At 44.5% G+C, this 20,009-nt stretch overlaps 1 protein-coding gene across 1 annotated transcript; it reads right to left on the bottom strand.

The window, feature by feature from the left end:
• Positions 1-601: 601 nt before the first annotated feature.
• On the bottom strand, positions 602-18,844 carry RNASEL (ribonuclease L). The gene is made up of 7 exons (XM_068986523.1): positions 18,809-18,844; positions 13,907-15,567; positions 6,534-6,619; positions 4,909-5,114; positions 3,893-4,025; positions 1,645-1,772; positions 602-980 (listed from the first exon to the last, which is right to left on the bottom strand). The coding sequence occupies exons 2-7, from the start codon at positions 15,378-15,380 to the stop codon at positions 836-838; spliced, it is 2,172 nt and encodes a 723-aa protein (XP_068842624.1). The 5' UTR covers positions 15,381-15,567; positions 18,809-18,844; the 3' UTR covers positions 602-835.
• Positions 18,845-20,009: the final 1,165 nt, after the last annotated feature.

A 20,009-nucleotide genomic window follows, 5' to 3' on the forward strand; every position in this document is an offset into this window, starting at 1 on the left:
CGTGGTGTCTCAAAGAGTCGGACACGACTGAACGACTTCACTTTCACTTTTAGACATACTAGTTAGAGCTCAACAAATATTAATGAATGAATGAATGGAATGAATGAACCACCTAGAGTCCCTTTGACCTATTCTTTTTGGGTTTTATGAAGAAGAGCTCTGAGCTAGTCATTAAGTTATAAGGTGACCGAGTGAGAGTTAACAGTAACTCCACATCTATTTATATGGCACTCTGTGCAGGCTGTATAAGCTGGGTCAAGTTGTTCAAACTCCCTGAGTCTGTCAGGCTCTTCAGTTCCTAAATGCAGACATTAATACTATCTTGTAAGGTTGTTGGAAGAATTACATGAGATAATTGATGTAAAAATAAAGCATTAGGGGTCTAGGAACTCCTTTGGTGTAATTGGCAAGAGGATGCCATCTTAGCAGGATGCCCTCTCAGCTCCTGCCACTAAGCTTTACTAAGGATCACAGTAGTTTGAGCATATGCTTTTTGTTATTGTTGTTGTTGTTGTAAACGTGGAGAATGTTGAGCACTGCACCAGGAATTGACACATCAGCTATCCAATTCATCACTCACAAGCAACCAGGTTAGTCAAGAGGCCCAGGGAATTCCCTGGTGGTCCAGCGGCTGGGACTCCACACTTCCATTGCAGAGGGCCCAGGTTCAATCCCTGGTGGGAGAAATAAGATCCCACGTGCTGCATCGCATGGCCAAAAAATAAAAATAAAAAATCAAGAGGCCCAGAGAGTTGTGACTCGCACAGCAAAATTGTACCTCCCTGAATTCAAAAGGCACTAGGGCTGGCCAGCCTGCTCACCACCACCAATTCCATCACACGTTGGCTTTGTTCGGATTGAGATTTTTTGGAAAATGCTTTGCATATTCTGTGTTCTGTAGTTTCTTATAGACATACATAACCAGATCTGGAAATTTCTCCTGAAAATACTGGGAAGGTTCTCCAATTTTTGACTTCATCCTGAAATGAAACAGAAATATTTTGATATGCCTGCCCCAACCTCTGCATCCTCCCTTTTCCAGAATATGGCCCTGGAAATTTTTTTTTGCTTCCCTGGTGTCTATAGCAAAATAAATAAAGACTTTGGAATCTGACAGAGCAAGATTCATCTCCTGACTGTTCAACTAACAGTAAATTTCGGCAATTTAAGTTTTTTTGCACCTCAGTTTTATTATCCATAAAATGGAGATAATACAATGCTACAATCTCTTATCTACATGCTGAAATCCAAAAGAGCCCTGGAAACTGCAAACTTTGGGTGAGTCTGCAACTGAGGTTTTTGATAGCAAAAGCTAACTGAATTAACATGGGGCTACACTTACACTGTACATTTGTTTTACCCAGCCACCTAGCATCCCGTGTTTCTTCTCATAAGAGTCGCTAGCCTTCTGCTCAAGCAGGCTCCACAAAAACTGGAAAGGAAGACAAGAAGCTGATGGGAACGCCCATCATTGACGATAAGACCCTTGTGGTGGGCCTTTTCCAAACAGAAGGGAGGAATGACTGTCCCTTCATCAAAATAAGTTTTCTTCTTTCCATCGAATAGCAGATGTAAACTTAGAACTGGGATTTTTAAATTATTCTGATCTCATATATGACTTATAAGAGTGAAAACAGTTCTTACCGTATATTCGTTTGTTCATTAATGTGCTCTCCCAAATTCCGGATGAACTTCAGCAGGTCACCTACAGTGTCCTGATAGGTATTCCCTTTATAAAACGCATTCATTTTTTTCATCACAGGTTTGTCAACCTAAAAAAAAAAATTACACAAAAATGTGGTAACAACACAAAATAAATCCTGATAGAATGTTAATACAAAAAGGCAGAATACAAATTTGAATACAGGCCAAAATTACCACTAATTAATAAAGCAAATTAATAGAAAAGAATGGAAGTAAACACTGTATACCATAATGCTAATTGTGGTTGTATTTGGATGTGGGACTATAAATAACTTTAAATTTGTGTATCTATTTTCCAAGAGAATTATTTTCAGAGAAATTAACTACAGTAAAACACGGTTTAGGAAATCGTTGGCTACTGCATGAGGAAATTGGCTCATTACACTATACAGTACTGCTAGCCTGTGATCACCTTTCCAAATTCATAGCTGATTACATCGCCTCTTTAAAGAGAGTTGTCCTGACTGAGACCAGGCCTTGCAGCCACTGCCATAGTGAGTGTGGCTGTTCTTTGTTTTGTTTGTAGTTATGGTTCCAAAGGTTACATATTTCTCCTTGTCCCTAGGTGTCCCAGGGCAGCTGCTCTCATATTAGTAATTCCTTTTTCTTTGTGCTCTCACTTTTTTTTTTTCATTTATTTTTTAAATTTTTAATTGGAGGATGAATGCTTTATAATATTGTGTTAGTTTCTGCCATACAGCAACATGGATGAACTATAAGTATATACATATGTCCCCTCCCTCTTGAACCTCCCTCCCACCTCCACCCCTTCCCACCCCTCTAGGTTGTCACAGAGCACCTGGTCTGAGCTCCCTGCATCATACAGCAAATTCCCACTGGCTATCTATTTGTGCTCACACTCTTTGTAGATAGTTCTGATATTTAGAAATAGTTTGGAGTAAGAGAATAAGATGTAACAAGCATGAAGCCAGAGGGTCCCTTAGGAAGAGTAACTGGTGACTAGAAGGCTGCCTGGGTGGTACTATCAGTTCCTTGCAGAACTTACTGGGTAGTGGGAAAGACACATGTTAAGGCAGCAATTATGAGTGTGATGTGTGGTCTAGAGGCAGACAAGGCAAGGAAAGCAAAACGAGAACCCAGAGACAGAGAAGTAGAGTCCTACATCAGGTCCAAAATATGGAAGATGTTGGTCCCACTCAAAGACGAGAGTTATGGATTTTCCCATAATGCTCTGCTTATGTCTCGGGGTACCCAGCATGTATCCCACAGCCATCCCTTCTGTAGATCTCTCAGCCCCACTTGGATACTATACTCTGCTTTGTATATCCATGACCTTGCATGGTCCTAACACATACTGGTGTTTGACAGATGTCTGCTAATTAACAATAGTGGAAGGTCTGATAGTGCCAATTAGACTGAATGAGTGATTAATTATTATGCTCCACTATAGGTGCATGTGTGATAAGTTGCTTCAGTCATGACTGACTCTGTACGGCCCTATGGACTGCAGCCCGCCAGGCTCCTCTGTCCATGGGATTCTCCAGGCAAGAATACTGAAGTGGGTTGCCATGCCTTCCTTCAGAGGATCTTCCCAACCCAGGGATCAAACCCACGTCCCTTGTGTCTCCTGCATTGGCAGGCAGGTTCTTTACTATTAGTGTCACCTGGGAAGCCCATGTTCCACTATATTGAGTTCAAGTTGGGTGGACCTTCTCTGGAAGAGAAGGAATTTGAAAGATGATTGTTTTTTGTTTCTCTGTTTTCTCATCCAGAAAGTAAGTGTGGGTGTGTGGATGCTCAACGCTGGGTTGTGCACCGGCATCAGAGGCAGCCAGTCTCCCTGGATGGAAATGCCCCCATGGAAGTACCTCCCTTGGACTAAACTCTATTTAATCAGCTGCTCTTGTCACAGTAGAAATAGAATTATTAGTCAGACCTCACTCAGAAAACAAGGCTTGAGAGAAAGAGTCACAGAAGAGGAAAAGGCTTTTGGGCTGTGACAAGTCCATCCTAAAGAGGAGCCTAGATGAGTATCTCAGGAGGACCTGGCCTGGAGCAGAGACCCAGAGAGCTGAGGGGGTCTGGGATGGGAGGAGGGCAAGGAAAACCCCTCTTACTCCTTGGTTGAACCAGGCTCATAGTATAAAAAAGTTAGGAAAAACAACATAACACACGACACAGATTCTTATTCCTGGAATAACTCCCAGACCATAAGAGTTGTTAATACCTTTTTTGTCCACTGGTTAAAACTTGTGGAAAGTTCAGATGTATCAGGTTGCAGAAGCTGGAGGATCTTGCCACGAGTATTTCGTATTTTGATGTCAGATTCATTTCCCACATCCCGGAGGGTCCGGTAGCGGCTGAGAATAACAGAATGATCATGATCACTCCACCCTTCCCACTTTTCCCAGAAAGAGAAAACTATTAGATTTTGGCATTTGATAAGAGTAGTAACAGCATGTCTCTAAACAATCTGCACAATAGGAGAGCTCTCGCTGTCTCTTTTTGCCCGAATCATTTTTCTGTTCTTCAGTGGAGAAAATCAGATCCAGAGAAGTTAAGTCACTCCTCCAGTGATGTCCTCCCGGGAAATTCCAAGCTGAGAGAAAAGCCTGGGTCTGCTGATTCCCAGCCTGACTCCTGCCCACCTCACCATGATGGTTAATTTCATCTGTTAATTTCACCAACCACACACACAGCACTCAGATTAAATATTACTCTGGGTGTGTCTGTGGGGACGTTTCCAGAGGAGATTAGCATTTGAACCAGTGAAGCAGACAGCCCTTCCCAGTGCGAGTGGGCATCATCCAATCTATGGGTGGCCTGAACAGAATGAAAGGGGAAATTTGCCGCCTCCCTGCTGATCACTTTGGCTGGGACATGGTTCTACTCCTGCCCTCAGGTCTCCAAGTTCTCAGGCCTTCAGACCTTTACTGGAATCTGCATCTTCAGCTCTCCTGGTTCCCATGCCTTTGAATTCAGACTAAATTATACAACTGACTTTCCTGGGTCACCAGCTTGGAGAGGGCAAATGGTGGAACTTCTCAGCCCCAATATTGCATGAGACATTTCCTTATTTTGTATATATATCAGGTTGGTTGAAAAGTTCTTTGCGGTTCTTCTGTAGTAACATCTTACAGAAAACCCCAACTGAACTTTTTGGCCAACCCAATATAAAGAGCCCTGACTAATACACTCACCATCTCCATCCTAGAGGCCTGTAATATACACTGTTTTCCTTACCTCTCCCAACTCCAAAAGAAGGGATGAGCCAGCAGGCCACTCAGATGGCCCTTCACATTGTTCCCAGGGACTAACAGATGCTGAATGAGGTCCCGAGTTTCCTCATCTGGAGAATGTTCAATCAAGTCTTCAGTTTTTAGATCCTTCAGCCTCTCAAAAGAAACGTTTCCCTTGTTTACCACATACAGGACCAGCAGTCCCAAGGCCTGCACAGAAGCCAGGAGTGAATGAAAGTCACTCAGTCATGTCTGACTCTTTGCAACCCCATGCACTGTAGCCCACGAGGCTCCTCTGTCCATGAGATTCTCCAGGAAAGAATACTGGACTGGGTTGCCATTCCCTTCTCCGGGGGATCTTCCCCACCCAGGGATCAAACCTGGGTCTCCTGAATTGTAGGCAGATTCTTTACTATCTAAGCCACCAGGGAAGCCCATAAATCAAGTTAAAAGTGCTTATGAATTAGCACTCTATTTGGGGAACTTTGGAGGGTGGGGCACAGGCTATGAGCAAATGGAAAATGGGTAGAATCTCAAGGAGCCCACAGGCTGGGTATGGGCTTGGGAATGGAGAACTCTTCAAGGAAGTGTAGGTTTATAAGGAGCAAAAGATAATCCCAGGCCAGAGCTGTCAGAGCAGACTGCATAGAGAAAGAGGAGTTTGAGCTAGACCTCAAAGTACAGATAGAATTTTTAGATAAACCAGGGAAAGGGAGAGGGTTTTAAACAAGGGGCAGGGGGTGCTCAGAGTCTGGCTCGGAACAGGGACTTTGGGTTGGGCCTGTGTCAGGCAGGAGATTAAAGAGCCAGACCAGGTCCAGAAGAACACAGTGAACACCCCAGGAGTTAGGACACAGCAGGGAAGAAAGACTAGGGGGAAGACCAGCACAGGAAATTCTGCACTAAGAAAGACACCAGTCAGGGAAGGAGCTCAGATCTGGAGCCACTGAGCCAGAAAGGCCAGGCATGGATGGAGAACTCTTACCAATTGGGTTGGAAGTTCAGCACCCTGGAGAACTCAAGACGGGTCGGGCTGCCCTAACGGGTCAGAGTCTATCCAGCAGCTGTGGTCTACAGAGGCTATATGTCTCCTGCTTTGTCTCCTCTCTGGGGAAACAGTTATTTAGGATCTTAACCTGTGGGGCCAAGTATAGTCTCTTTTGAGCTGGGAATCAATCCCATCATTCCCATGTGCTTCAGAGGGCCTTAGTATCTGGCCCTCCTAGGAGTTTAGCACATGAATTTGAAGAGTGGGAAGAGAAATCTCATTTACTTTGTCTTCAGGCAGCAAATACTTCCTATAGGAATTGTGGAATTATTCTGGAGAAATCTCCTAGAGGTAATTCTTCAAGAAATGTGGCATGCTCAATGTATTTGTTATTTAGCCTGTGAGGGTAGAGAGACATCCAAAGAGATACAGAAACTGCCACAGCAAGGACCAACTCCACACCCACCCAGAGAGATGCTGTTGTCTGCAAGGGAGTGAGGGCCATCATACCAGGGAAATGCCTTGAAACTTCTTTCTTTCCTAGGCAAAATCGAAACGTCCTTTAATCGGCCATAGGAAGTAAGGTAATGAACGAATAAGGAAGTAGAGAGATGGAAAAGAAAACTGTTTCTAGAAATTACCTCTAGATCTCTCTTGATTTCCTGTGGATCTCCAGTCCCCTTGATGCTTTCATCAAAATCTGCCAGGCAAGCACCGTTCTTGGAATCTAAAGGAGAGTTTGTGGAGATGCATTGAAATTGCTTATTCCTGGGCAGCATGTATGGAGAGGGTAACATGGAAACTTACATTACCATATGTAAAATAGATAGCCAATGGGAATTTGCTCAAGACTCAGGGAACTCAAACTGGGGGTCTGTAACAACCTAGAGGGTGGGAGGTGGGTGGGAGGTTCAAGAAGGAGGGGACATGTATACTGTGGCTGATTCATGTTGACGTTTGGCAGAAACCAACACAATACTGTAAAGCAATTATCCTTCAATTTAAAATATATATAAATATATTTTTAAAAAAGAAAATCCTCAATCCCCATGTTATAATTAATTTACATAAATATGTAACTCAATGTACAATCCATCATCACTGAGGAAGAGAATGATGAGCTCATATCTGCCTTGTTTACTTTTCAAAACAGTCACGTGCACTGCATTCTTTGACCTACTGGTATCTGCCAAGAGCAAGATTTACATTTTATTCATCCCAAGCCACGGGTTGGGGAAGCATGACAACAAGTATAGCCAGCTCCCCCTTCATGCAATTCCTGGGGTCAAAGAGCACAGATTTGTAAAGAAGCTGCTGGCAGGAGTTAAGGTTATATCCTATAGCTGAAGAACAACTGGACCCTAGAGCTGAAGGGTCCAAATCCAAGACCACCTTAGCATAGCATTCTACCAAATCAAGCCCACTCCACTGCCCACTATGACATTGTCATCTGTGACCACGAGTCAACCACGTGCTTCTAATGAATTGTTGCCTCCCTCCCCCCTTCAGCATCTTCTTCCCTTGAAGGAAGCCACTGAGTCCTCAGAAACAGAGATAAGAGAGGTGGGGAACAAAGTGAAAGGTGATTTGTCCTCAAAGAGGTGGCTTAAAGGAGTCTGAGAAGGAAGGCTGGCTAACCGCAGGTACCAGCCAGTACAATTATGTACTCAGAGCCCTTTCATTACAAATTTGGACCTCAGCATTGTAGGGAAATCCAGAGTCTCACAAAAATGAACACATCAAATTGTTCAACAAATGTTTCGTGAGAGAAAAAATGATGGCAAGGAAGGAGAACACAGTCCTTGCTCTGCAGAGTTTAGAGTCTCTGGGCAAGGAGACCAATAGTAAAGGAATAAATACATGGCTAAACATTAATTGCAGTTTTGAAAATGCGAGCCAAAAGTTCAGGATGCCCTAAAAGTGTACCATGAGAAGAGCTACATGGCTGCATAGAGAGGGGGAAGTTTTCAATAAGGAGGAGATGCCTAGGGAATTTCCTGGAGACCCAGTGGTTAGGACCCCACACTTCCAGTGTAAGGGGCATGGGATCAATCCCTGGTCAAGGAACTAAGATCCCACAAGCCTCAGGATGAGGCCAAAAAAAAAAAGGAAGAGATGCCTAGAGAGAAAAGATCAGTAGAAATTGGATAGCTGAGTGGAATGGGGAAGAAAGGTAAAGAGAATTCCAGATAGGAATTCATGGAGAATGCCTGGGCCGGCGGGACAGAGTCGGAAGGTGGTCTATAATGAGACTGAAGGAGCAGATGGGGTGCACATCATAAATCACAAACTGTTTTCAATTATTTCAATAATTCCCTTCACTTATTTAAGCTACTTTGTGTTTTCTGCTACAGAAATTTGAAAGTGTTTAATGGGACACTTCACATCTCTTCTAGCATTTGATTCCCCCCCCCCCCATGAAAAGTGAAAGTGTTAGTCACTCAGTCCTGTCTGACTCTGTGATCCCATGGATTGTAGCCCATCAAGGCTCCTCTGTCCATGGCGTTTTCCAGGCAAAAATACTGGAGTGGGGTGCCATTTCCTTCTCTAGGGGAATCTTCCCGATCCAGCAGTTGAACCTGTGTCTCCTGCATCGCAGGCAGTTTCTTTACCATCTGAGCCCAGTTTTTTATTTTTAGTTTCAACAGACATTGTTAAAGTGCTATACAAATTTTAAAGCTTATGCCCAGTTTCTGTATACAGCATCAAGAGGGATTTCGGCCCTGCTGACACCTGACTTTGTGCCAGTGGAACTGGTTTCACACTTCTGGTATCCAGAACCATGGGAGATTAAATTCCTATTGTTTTAAGGCACCAAGTTTGTGACAATTTCTTTCAACAGCCATGGGAAAATTATATACTTGGTTATAGTTATGTTTCTTTGGGTATAAATTCTCCTGTTTGATGCCTCTCTTTCATGGTATTAAGAGGGTAACAGGCAGGAAGGCCAGGGTTTTCCAAATGGAGGAAATAGGCTGCAAGTGTCAGACATTTTTTATTTCTCTTAAGTGGCAGGAGGAAACAAACTACAAAGGTTAAGATTTTTTCCCCTTCTCTATACAAATTTAAAAAGCAGTTTCTCTTAAAATTCTGTGTTGCCATGATGACACCTAGCTCCACCTGAACTTCAGTTCAGTTCAGTTCAGTTCAGTTCAGTCACTCAGTCATGTCTGACTCTTTGAGACCCCATGGACTGCAGCACGCCAGGCCTCCCTGTCCATCACCAACTCCTGGAGTTTACTCAAACTCATGTCCATTGAGCCGATGATGCCATCCAACCATCTCATCCTCTGTCATCCCCTTCTCCTCCCACCTTCAATCTTTCCCAACATCAGGGACTTTTCAAATGAGTCAGTTCTTCACATCAGGTGGCCAAAGTATTAGAGTTTCAGCTTCAGCATCAGTCCATCTAATGAATATTCAGGACTGATTTCCTTTAGGATGGACTGGTTGGATCTCCTTGCAGTCCAAGGGACTCTCAAGAGTCTTCTCCAACACCACAGTTCAAAAGCATCAATTCTTCAGCACTCAGCTTTCTTTATAGTCCAACTCTCACATCCATACATGACTACTGGAAAAACCATGGCCTTGACTAGATGGATCTTTGTTGGCAAAGTAATGTCTCTGCTTTTTAATATGCTGTCTGCTGCTGCTGCTGCTGCTAAGTCTCTTCAGTCATGTCTGACTCTGTGCAACCCCATAGACGGCAGCCCACCAGGCTCCCACGTCCCTGGGATTCTCCAGGCAAGAACACTGGAGTGGGTTGCCATTTCCTTCTCCAATGCATGAAAGTGAAAAGTGAAAGTGAAGTCGCTCATTTGTGTCCAACTCTTAGCAACCCCACGGACTGCAGCCCACCAGGCTCCTCCATCCATGGGATTTTCCAGGCAAGAGTACTGGAGTGGGGTGCCATTGCCTTCTCCAATATGCTGTCTAGGTTGGTCATAACTTTTCTTCCAAGGAGCAAGTGTCTTTTAATTTCCTGGCTGCAGTCACCATCTGCAGTGATTTTGGAGCCTAAAAAATAAAGTCAGCCACTATTTCCACTGTTTCCCCATCTATTTGCTATGAAATGATGGGACCAGATGCCATGATTTTAGTTTTCTGAATGTTGAGCTTTAAGCCAACTTTTTCACTCTGCTCTTTCACTTTCATCAAGAGGCTCTTTAGTTCTTCGCTTTCTGCCATAAGGGTGGTGTCATCTGCATATCTGAGGTTACTGATATTTCTCCTGGCAATCTTGATTCCAGCTTGTGTTTCATCCAGCCCAGTGTTTCTGAACTTAACTTTTCTCAAACCTTGAGCTAACCGGTGCATTTTTCTTATGGCAATATTTGTCTTAAGCTATGTTAATGAACTATGTATTTACCCTAGACTCTGTCTTCAAGATGCTTCCGCCTAAGACTCAGAACCCTCTTGACAAAACAGTATGTTTTACTCATACATTGTTCTCCTAATCTATGTTAATGAAACTCTATATTTACTTGGAAACCTGCCTTTCTTCAAGATTCATGTCAATCGTTTTATAACCCGGGATGACTCACCTGATGCCAATGTTATCTCAAAATGTGTGTTGTGGATGAGGGGGCTGGTGCCAGTCTCTGAGTTTTGAGACATTTCCTTTCTCTAATTAGCAGAATGCTAGTGGCTATATAACATCCAGCTAAAGACTAGCAGGGGGGCACTCCTTCTGCCCCCTGCTGATCTCTATGTCAGAAGCTTTCTCTATCTCTTATACTTTAGTAAAGCTTTATTACACAAAAGCTCTGAGCGATCAAGACTTGTCATTGGCCCCGGATTGAATTCTTCTCCTGCAGAGGCCAAGAATCCTGGCGTCTTTCATGGTTCAGCAACAACCTTTCAGTATCAGCAACTCTTATAACTTTTTTTTTTTTTTTTGCCACATTGTGTGGCATTTGGGATTTTAGTTCCCCAACCAGGAATGGAACCCTGGTTCCCTGCATTGGAAGCAGGGGGTCCCAACCACTAGAACCACCAGGGAAGTCTACCAGCAACTCTTAGGTGATTTTTGACGGTATGTTTTACATTGCAGTTGAGACCCCCTGACATCCTGTGAGTTGCTTCTGTAATGCCATCCAACACAGAGGAGGGATGAGAGCATTGTCAGATCCTCTGCTTTGCACTTTTTTCAGTGAAGCTCTGGGGTAAGTGGGCCATGCCACTTAATAGTTGCTTTGGCAGACATCCTGTGTGTATAACAGCTCTTTGTTTCTCTCTCTTTTTTTTTCTGAATTCTTATGAGTTTTTTTAAATTTATTATTAACCGGAAGATAATTGCTTTACACTATTGTGTTGGCTTCTGCCCTAAAACAACGTGAATCAGTCATCAGTTCAGTTCAGTCACTCAGTCGTGTCCGACTCGTTGCGACCCCAAGAATCACAGCACGCCAGGCCTCCCTGTCCATCACCAACTCCCGGAGTTCACTCAGACTCACGTCCATTGAGTCAGTGATGCCTATATCCCTTCCTCTTGAATCTTACCCCATCCGCCCCTCTCGCTTGTCACAGAGCACTGTGTTGAGCTCCCTGTGTCACACAGCAACTTCCCACTAGCTCTCTATTTTATTCATGGTAACGTTATGTGCTACTCTCTCAATTCGTCCCACCCTCTCCTTGCCACCCACCCACCCACCCCCCGCTTCAAACAATAAATGCTGAAGAGCGTGTGGAGGAAAGGGAATCCTCTTGCACTGTTGATGGGAATGTAAACTGATACAGCAACAATGGAGAACAGTATGGAGACTCCTTTAAAAACTAGGAATAAAACTACATTATAACCCAGTAATCCCACTACTGGACACATACCCTGAGAAAGCCATAACTGAAAAAGACACATATACTCCAAAGTTCATCACAGCACTGTTTATAATAGCTTGGACATGGAAGCAACCTAATGTCCACCGACAGCAGAATGGATAAAGAAGTTGTGGTACATATATATAATGGAATATTTCTCAGCCATATAAAGGAACACATTTGAGTCTTTCTCTTAAAATCATCAGTGACTCAATGTCTCAAGAAGTCCTCGTGTCTGCAGGCAGAAAGGCCTGTCACAGATGCTTGGTCCCTAAGGGAGAGGGGAAGCCCAGGGTTTGATCTTCCTGATTCTACTGAGGTAGCAATCTGCCTGCTCTCTGGTCCTTGGTTCTCCCCTGTTTCTAGCTTCCATCGCTTTTGAGTGGTGCTTTTCGGTACTCTTCCCACTTTCATGAGTAATGTTTTTCTGTGGCTTTCTGCATTTGTCCTGGGCTCCTATGCTAATCTTCAATCCCATCCTATCTATGTTTAGTCTTTCCATGATTCCTCAAGGATTTTGTCCTCTAAGAATTCTTTTTTTAATGTTGATTTTAATTACAAATTCACTTAAAAATCTTTTCCCATCATTTGAAGAATTTAATACAGGGAAGAGTCTGCAGTATGTATTAGGCTCACCACCTTGATGCAGAAATATAATCGATTCTTTATTGTTCAAGCTTAGGAATGGAAGAAGTGGTGCTAGAAATTTTGAAGAATAGGTAGTCAGAAATTATTTTTCTTTAGAATGTGATGTGTGACCCTTTCACATCAAGATCGGCAAGTAGAATTGGGAAGGTCCTCACCCCTGAATGAACCTCAAAGACTCTTTCTCAGCAGGTAGAGTTGTACATACTCTGGCCCTTGTCCATCTCGCCAGCAAAGTTGCTTAAAACCAGGAAGGAATGACATGAACACCTGTCCTCAAACTAAAGCCAGATCTTATGTGTACCTATTTCTCTCTTCCAGTACCTTATATACTGCTCTCTGCCTCTAAATGCCCACACCTTCTTTTTGCCCTGGTCCCTTACACCAAGTTTAAACTCAGTGCATATCTGTAGGTTAGGTATCTACTTCCGCTTTAGCCCTCTAGATAAGTACCTGGCCTTCGTTGGGCACGCACCATGTACAGGTGACTTGTCCATTTGACACACAGCACTTAGACTTTGTAACAACATTATGAAGGAGGTTATGAAGGAGTCCCAAGTGAGGAAACCAACACTCACAGAATTAAGCAACTTGCTTGAGATTACAAAACTTCAAAGTGGTGGGACTAGGCTGCAAGGCTCCCTAATCCTGGCTGAAGCTGAGGATCTTTCTAAATTATTATTTATGTTTGGCTGCACTGGGTCTTCATTGCTGCAAGAGGGCTTTCTCTAGCTGTGGACAGCAGCAGTTACTCTCTAGTTTTGGTTCATGGGCTTCTCATTTCAGTGACTTCTGCTGTGGAGTACAGGTTCTAGAGTAAGGGCTTCAGTAGTTGTGGCACATGGGTGTAGTTGTGGCACATGGGTGTAGTTGCCCGGCGACATGTGGAATCTTCCTGGACCAGGGATCAAACGTGTGTCCCCTGCATTGGCAGGCGGGTTCTCAACCACTGGACCACCAGCGAAGTCCAAGCCGAGGCTCTTACTACTGCACCACCTCGCCCCCTGGACTTCATACTCAGCTCTGCTTGCTTCCTTGAACGTTGCTGTAGTGCATGGTCTTGGTTTACCAGAGTGCACACTGACTTGCTCAGCCTGCTTGCAGTGTGTTTCACTAGTGTTACATCTTATCCTGGGTCCCAGGTTTGACCTCAGTTTTGCCATTAAGTTTCACGGTCACTGAGCACACACACAACATTCACCGTTAACTGCCACCTTGTCTGAAGGAACACACTTTCTAGATTCTCTTTCTTACAGACTCCTCTAAGAATTCAAACTTGGAGTTGGCTCCATCCAAGACCTACATTCATGTTTGTATTTGACAAGGGCAGCATAAAGTTAGCCTGGTATTCCATAAGCTTCCTTCACCTCCACATGGAATAATACGGGTTCTACCTGGTAGCAGGAGAAACTCCGCTGTATCTACGGATTTGCTACATTCATCCTCAAATTGAACAATCCACACTGACTGTAGTTCTTTCCTATTCTGCCATGAAAATCTGTTTCTCTGATAAATAAAGACCCTATATTTCTAGAGAAGACTGGCGACTCACCTATTAAGATGTTCTGTGGTTCCAGATCCTGATGGGTGTATCCAGACAGGTGTAGTTCCTCAACAGCCTTAAACAGAGATGAGAGGATGTTTCGGGCAAATTCATCTTCCTTGTTTTGCACAGCCTCTCTTCTGTGCTCAGCCAAGTGCTTCCCCAGCGTGTGCTCACACAGGGCAAGGCACACATACAGACAGCCCCCGTCGCTCTCACTGCCATAGAATGTCACCACGTGACCGTTGGCTCGGTTGCTCTGCAAACAAGAGACTTCATTTTGTCCCCGTGTGCTGCCTTCATAGAACCGCTTCACGGCTACCTCTTGTTCCTCATAGAACCCCAGGTAGATGCCCCCTTCAGAAGTGTCAGCGATTTTGTATTCTTCATCAATAAAGATCTTAAGTTTGCCTATCATAGGGCGGTATATCCTGTGGAGATGTTTCAGGGCCACCCCCCAACGTGAGCTCTGAGGCTTCCAGGCCTTAGCGGGAGGGCAAACGTCTTCTACGGCTCCATGCTGGCGAAGAAACTTTGCAAGGTCAGAGTCATAATTGCGCTTCGCTATTGCGACAAGGTCCCCGCATTTTGTGCTGGCTCCTTTGTGACACAGCAACTGGGCAATTGCCTTCAGCTTAAGCTCGACAGCAAGCAGCAGTGCTGTTTTACCCTCACTGTCTGTGCTGTTGATCTCTATACCTGTTTGTTCCAGAAGCATCTGTACCAGATCCAGGTTCTTCTTTTCCACTGCCAAGATCAGTGGCGTCTTCCTTCCCTCCCCCCTCACATTGACATCAACCTTACAGTCCAGCAGAAGGCGAGTAATGGCTTTCACCTTCTTATCATCAGAGTTCAGAAGAGCATAGATCAAAGCATTTCTGCCCCTATTGTCCTGGGCATTGACATCCGCCCCCATCTCATGAAGGAGGATCTCGACGACATCTACATGCCCTTTTCTAGCAGCATCCATGAGAGCAGTGGCCCCTCCTTTCTTAATCCTCTCTTGATCCTCCATTGTCTTTCTGTGCAAATTCACCTCTGCTCCATTGCTATACAGGAACCTTAAGGCTTCGACTTTGCCATACACAGCAGCTTCCATGAAAGCGGTGAAGCCATTAACATCGCACTCATTGACATCTGCTACTTTAGGAAGTAATAGTTTGAGCAACTTCACGTTTCCGACAATCCCAGCAATGATGAAGGGAGTGGCGCCATTCTTCTTGCGCAGACAAGGCTTAGCACCATGACTAAGCAGAAGAACCACAATGTCTTCTCTGTCAACTTGCACTGCATTATGCAAAGGCGACCAACCCCATTCTTCCTGGAAATTGACATCAGCCCCTCTTTCTAGCAGTTGCTGGACCAACTCAATGTCTTCATCTTTAACAGCTTTAATCAACAAATGATTGTCATCCTTTGAAGCCTTCCCATTACTAGAGGGTGTGGGTCTTTCCTGAGGGTTGTTATGGCTCTCAGTCTCCATGATGGTATATACCACTGGCTACAACTTTCTTGCCTTCTCTTTGAGAAAATGAAAACTTATCTCCTTGGGATTTGATCAAAGAGACATGGAACGCTTAGAAACTCCTGTCAGGGGAAATAGGAATTGTCTGGCTACAGACCACCAGTATGAGGAGGCACAATACTCTTGGGGTCTTCTGAATTTTCACCTGGAGATGAGAGAGGTAATTTGTAGTGTTATAAGAGTGAGAAAACATTTGAATTAGATAAATTAATTTTACTAGCAATGTTTTCAAAATACATCTATTATATAATTTTTTAATTATAGAATATTATAAATATATGTCTTTTCATACTGTTCATGGGGTTCAGTCCTGAATATTCATTGGAAGGACTAATGCTGAAGCTGAAGCTCCAATAATTTGGCCACCTGATGTGAAGAGCCGACTCATTGGAAAAGACCCTGATGTTGGGAAAGATTAAGGGCAGGAGGAGAAGGGGGCAATAGAGGATGAGACGGTTAGATAGCATCACCGACTCAATGGACATGTATTTGAGCAAGCTCCGGGAGACAATGAAGGACAGAAGAGCCTGGTGTGCTGCAGTCCAGGGTGTCACAAATGGCTAAGTCAGCCACAACTTAGCAACTGAAAAGCAACAGCAACATAAATATATGTAAATTGTAAGCAAGAAAAGTATTACTCTATTCTCCCACTGCTTAGAAACAGGCATAGTTAGTACAGTCTATAAATTATTTTTTAAAATAGTTGGGCTCATGATCTGTAACTTTGCATTTGGCTTCCTTTCATTTAATACCTTAATTATAAATAATGTCCTATGTTATTACAAAGTATTTTAAAATATTTTAAAGTCTGCAATAGACCATCAGAGAGGTGTTTCAGTTCCCTACTACTGAGCAGATTTTTAAAGAAACTTTTAAACAAGAGTTTCAAAATTAGATTTTTTTTTCACAATTCTAAATAATGTTACAGCAAATTTAGCTTATTTTATCTTGTTTTCTTATGATATATCTTATAATAGATTTCTTACAATTGATTTCAAAGAACTGAATGACCAGTCGAAGGCTATGATTGTTTTTAAGATTCTCAACCTATATTAACACATTTTTTTCCAATGCCATATAAACATACTCTTATTAGAAATAAATGGCCTCTTAAAAAAAACAGAACCCTTACTTAATAAGAAAAAACGTGTTTTTCATCAATCTGCATTTCTGGTTGCGCATGCTCACTCCATTCCTGGCTCTTTGTAAGTGCAAAATTGTGCACTCCTATTCAAAGTAGTGTAGAGTGAGCAGCAGTCCCCAGACTTTTGGGCACCAGGGACCAGTTTTGTGGCAGACAATTTTTCCATGGCCTGGGGGTGGGGAAGGGGTGGGTTTGGAGATGACTCAGAGCGTAACATTTATTGTGCACTTTATTTCTATTATTATTACATCAGCTCCAACTCAAGTCATCTGGCATTGGATCCCAGAGGGTGGGGACTCCTGGAGCAGGGGAAGCACTCGAGCCCCCACCTCTGCAAGATCCAAGTTTGGCCCCTGGTTGTGTAACTCTGCTGCTGCTAAGTCACTTCAGTCGCGTCCGACTCTGTGTGACCCCATAGGCAGCGGCCCACCAGGCTCCCCTGTCCCTGGGAGTCTCCAGGCAAGAACACTGGAGTGGGTTGCCATTGCCTTCTCCAATGCAGGAAAGTGAAAAGTGAAGTCCCTCAGTCGTGTCCGACTCTTACCTACCCCACGGACTGCAGCCTGCCAGGCTCCTCTGCCCATGGGATTTTCCAGGCAAGAGTGCTGGAGTGGGGTACCGTTGTGTAACTCTAGACTCTTCCTAATTGTGTAACCTTAGATAATTGAGTCTGAATTTTCTGTTCCCTCAAATAGGGATGACAAAAAATACAGTCCCCCATATAAAGTGTACTTAAGTAGGGAGAAGGCAATGGCACCCCACTCCGGTACTCTTGCTTGGAAAATCCCATGGACAGAGGAGCCTGATAGGCTGCAGTCCATGGGGCCGCAAAGAGTCGGACATGACTGAGCGACTTCACTTTGACTTTTCACTTTCATGCACTGGAGAAGGAAATGGCAACCCACTTGTATTCTTGCCTAGAGAATCCCAGGGACGGGGGAGCCTGGTGGGCTGCCATCTATGGGGTTGCACAGAGTCGGACACGACTGAAGCAACTTAGCAGCAGCAGCAGAAGTAGGGAGAGGGTAAAATATTAGGCCTTCAATAAATGGTAGAGCTAATCACATCACTTTATGAAAAGAAGAAAAAAAAAACTTTAACACACCCCATTTTCCCACCCAGTGCTTTACATGCTACACAAATAGGGAACCTATGAGGGGTCAGTTTAGTACAACTGCCCTCCATCAGATCTGAGCAATTTAGATACAATTCAGACAGCAGAGGGCAGCAAACTTACCTGAATGTTTATACCTGCTTCTGCTACAAAGTGACTTAGCAGCAGCAGCTTTTGTTCTTGGAGAAGGAAATGGCAACCCACTCCAGTGTTCTTGCCTGGAGAATCCCAGGGATGGGGGAGCTTGGTGGGCTGCCGTCTATGGGGTTGCACAGTCGGACACGACTGAAGTGACTTAGCAGTAGCTGCTACAAAAATCACAAAGCAACCATTTTTCAGCAGTCCCACCTGCCTGACAGTCTCAAAGCCTCTACCCTCAGAGAGCTAACCAAATGTGCAGCGGAAGCACAGTCACCCAGCAATGAACTCTTTGGATCAAATGTTTGTGTAAACACCTTTAGCGACAATGAATGTGAGGTGGGCTGGAAAAGATCAAGGAAAGAAAGAAGCTCAAAGAAACCTGGAGGATTCAGGGTTTCTACAAACTTTTCTTCTCTGCTCTTTTACTTATTCCAGGCGCTTCCTCCAACTGCTAACTTCAAAGTAATACAATCATTTAAGAACACCACACCTTGGACTAACTTATGAGGAAACGGAAAAGAAAAAAAAAAAATTGATAGTAGTAAGACTCCACGGCCTGTAGCCCACCAGGCTTCTCTGTCCGTGGAATGTTCCAGGCAAGAGTACTGGGTTGCCATTTCCTGCTCCAGGGAATAATAATAATGAAAGAAATCCGAGTAAACTTTCAGAGTAGAAAATAAAAACAGCTCAACAAAAGCCTTGCGAAAGTCGAGTCCTGCTTTCAGTTTCATTTTCCCCACACGATCAGAGGAGCCTGATACACACAGACGCCTTGAAGAAATAATGTGTGGATTATGACAGAATCCTGGAAATCTCAGAAGGGCTTAGGTGCAAAGGGTCCCCTGGGACTGGCCGGCTGGCTCCGTGTGCTCCTTCCCCTCCCCCAGTTCCACACCCACTTCTCCTCCAGTCCCCAAAGCCCGAGGAATCCTTCAAAGACAACACCTTCTCAAGCTTTCCCAGCTCTCCTCCCTCTGCGTATCCTACCTTCTAAACGCAGATGCCTCCTCCTCAGTCACTCCTCTGGCGGCATCTAACCGTCAAATACTGTGGCCAGCAGGAAAACAGCCTCTCCTGGGAACGGAGCCCGCGGGGCGGAGTCCGGAGAATGACAGGAGGCGGAGGGAACGCTGACCACGCCCACACTCGGCAGCGGTGGCCTGAGCTAGTAGCCTCTTTGGGCTTTCCCGGCGGCTCAAACAGTAAAGAATCTGCCTGCAATACAGGAGACCTGGGTTCGATCCCTGGGTCGGGAAGATCCCCTGGAGGGAGAAATGGCAACCCACTCCAGTATCCTTGCCTGCAGAACCCCATGGACTAAGGAGCCCGGGGCAGGGAGGGGGCAGGGAGGCCGCTTGCATCCTGCCGCTAGGCCTGCCACCTTTCAGGTCATAGCATCTAGTTCCATCTCGACCATGTTGTTCCAAATCCCATATCTTCTTAAGGGAAATGAACGGTAAATAAACATTTATTGAGCACTGACTGGGTGCCCGGCACTTTGTTTATTGCTTCACAAGAGATATGCACCCAGTCAACCCCTAACAATACTGCTGATGATGAAACCAATGCTCAGAAAAGCTGGGTGAGCCCAAAGCCCAAGCTCCCTCACTCACCGGGGCGCTCTGGAAATGGCACCAAGCTGGCAGTCCAGAGCTGTGGCTGTTCTGCTGGGTGACCTCAGGCAGGTAGTTGAATGATGTTGGGACACAGTGATTCATCACACAAATGCCTCATAGGGGGTCTTCCTGGAGCTTGCATCTTAGTAGGGAGAGATAGACTGTTAACCACTGAGAAATGCAAGGTCTGTCTAGTCAAGGCTATGGTTTTTGCAGTAGTCATGTATGGATGTGAGAGTTGGACTATGCAGAAAGCTGAGCGCCAAAGAATTGATGCTTTTGAACTGTGGTGTTGGAGAAGACTCTTGAGAGTCCCTTGGACTGCAAGGAGATCCAATCAGTCCATTCTAAAGGAGATCAGTCCTGGGATTTCTTTGGAAGGAACGATGCTAAAGCTGAAACTCCAGTACTTTGGCCACCTCATGTGAAGAGTTGACTCATTGGAAAAGACTCTGATGCTGGGAGGGATTGGGGGCAGGAGGAGAAGGGGACAACAGAGGATGAGATGGCTGGATGGCATCACTGACTCGATGGACTCGAGTCTGGGTGAACTCCGGGAGTTGGTGATGGAC

The sequence above is a fragment of the Capricornis sumatraensis genome, chromosome 14 (assembly GCF_032405125.1).
Source record: "Capricornis sumatraensis isolate serow.1 chromosome 14, serow.2, whole genome shotgun sequence".
Classification (NCBI taxonomy): domain Eukaryota; kingdom Metazoa; phylum Chordata; class Mammalia; order Artiodactyla; family Bovidae; genus Capricornis; species Capricornis sumatraensis.

What these genes read in the sequence shown, in the direction of transcription:
- RNASEL (XM_068986523.1), bottom strand. Translation starts at nt 15,380, where the DNA reads ATGGAGACTGAGAGCCATAACAACCCTCAGGAAAGACCCACACCCTCT. An exon ending in ACCACAGAACATCTTAATAG is followed by an intron (nt 6,620 to 13,906) that starts GTGAGTCGCCAG and finishes ACTCTCCTTTAG; the next exon opens with ATTCCAAGAACGGTGCTTGC. An exon ending in TTAACCAGTGGACAAAAAAG is followed by an intron (nt 1,773 to 3,892) that starts GTATTAACAACT and finishes TTTTTTTTTTAG; the next exon opens with GTTGACAAACCTGTGATGAA.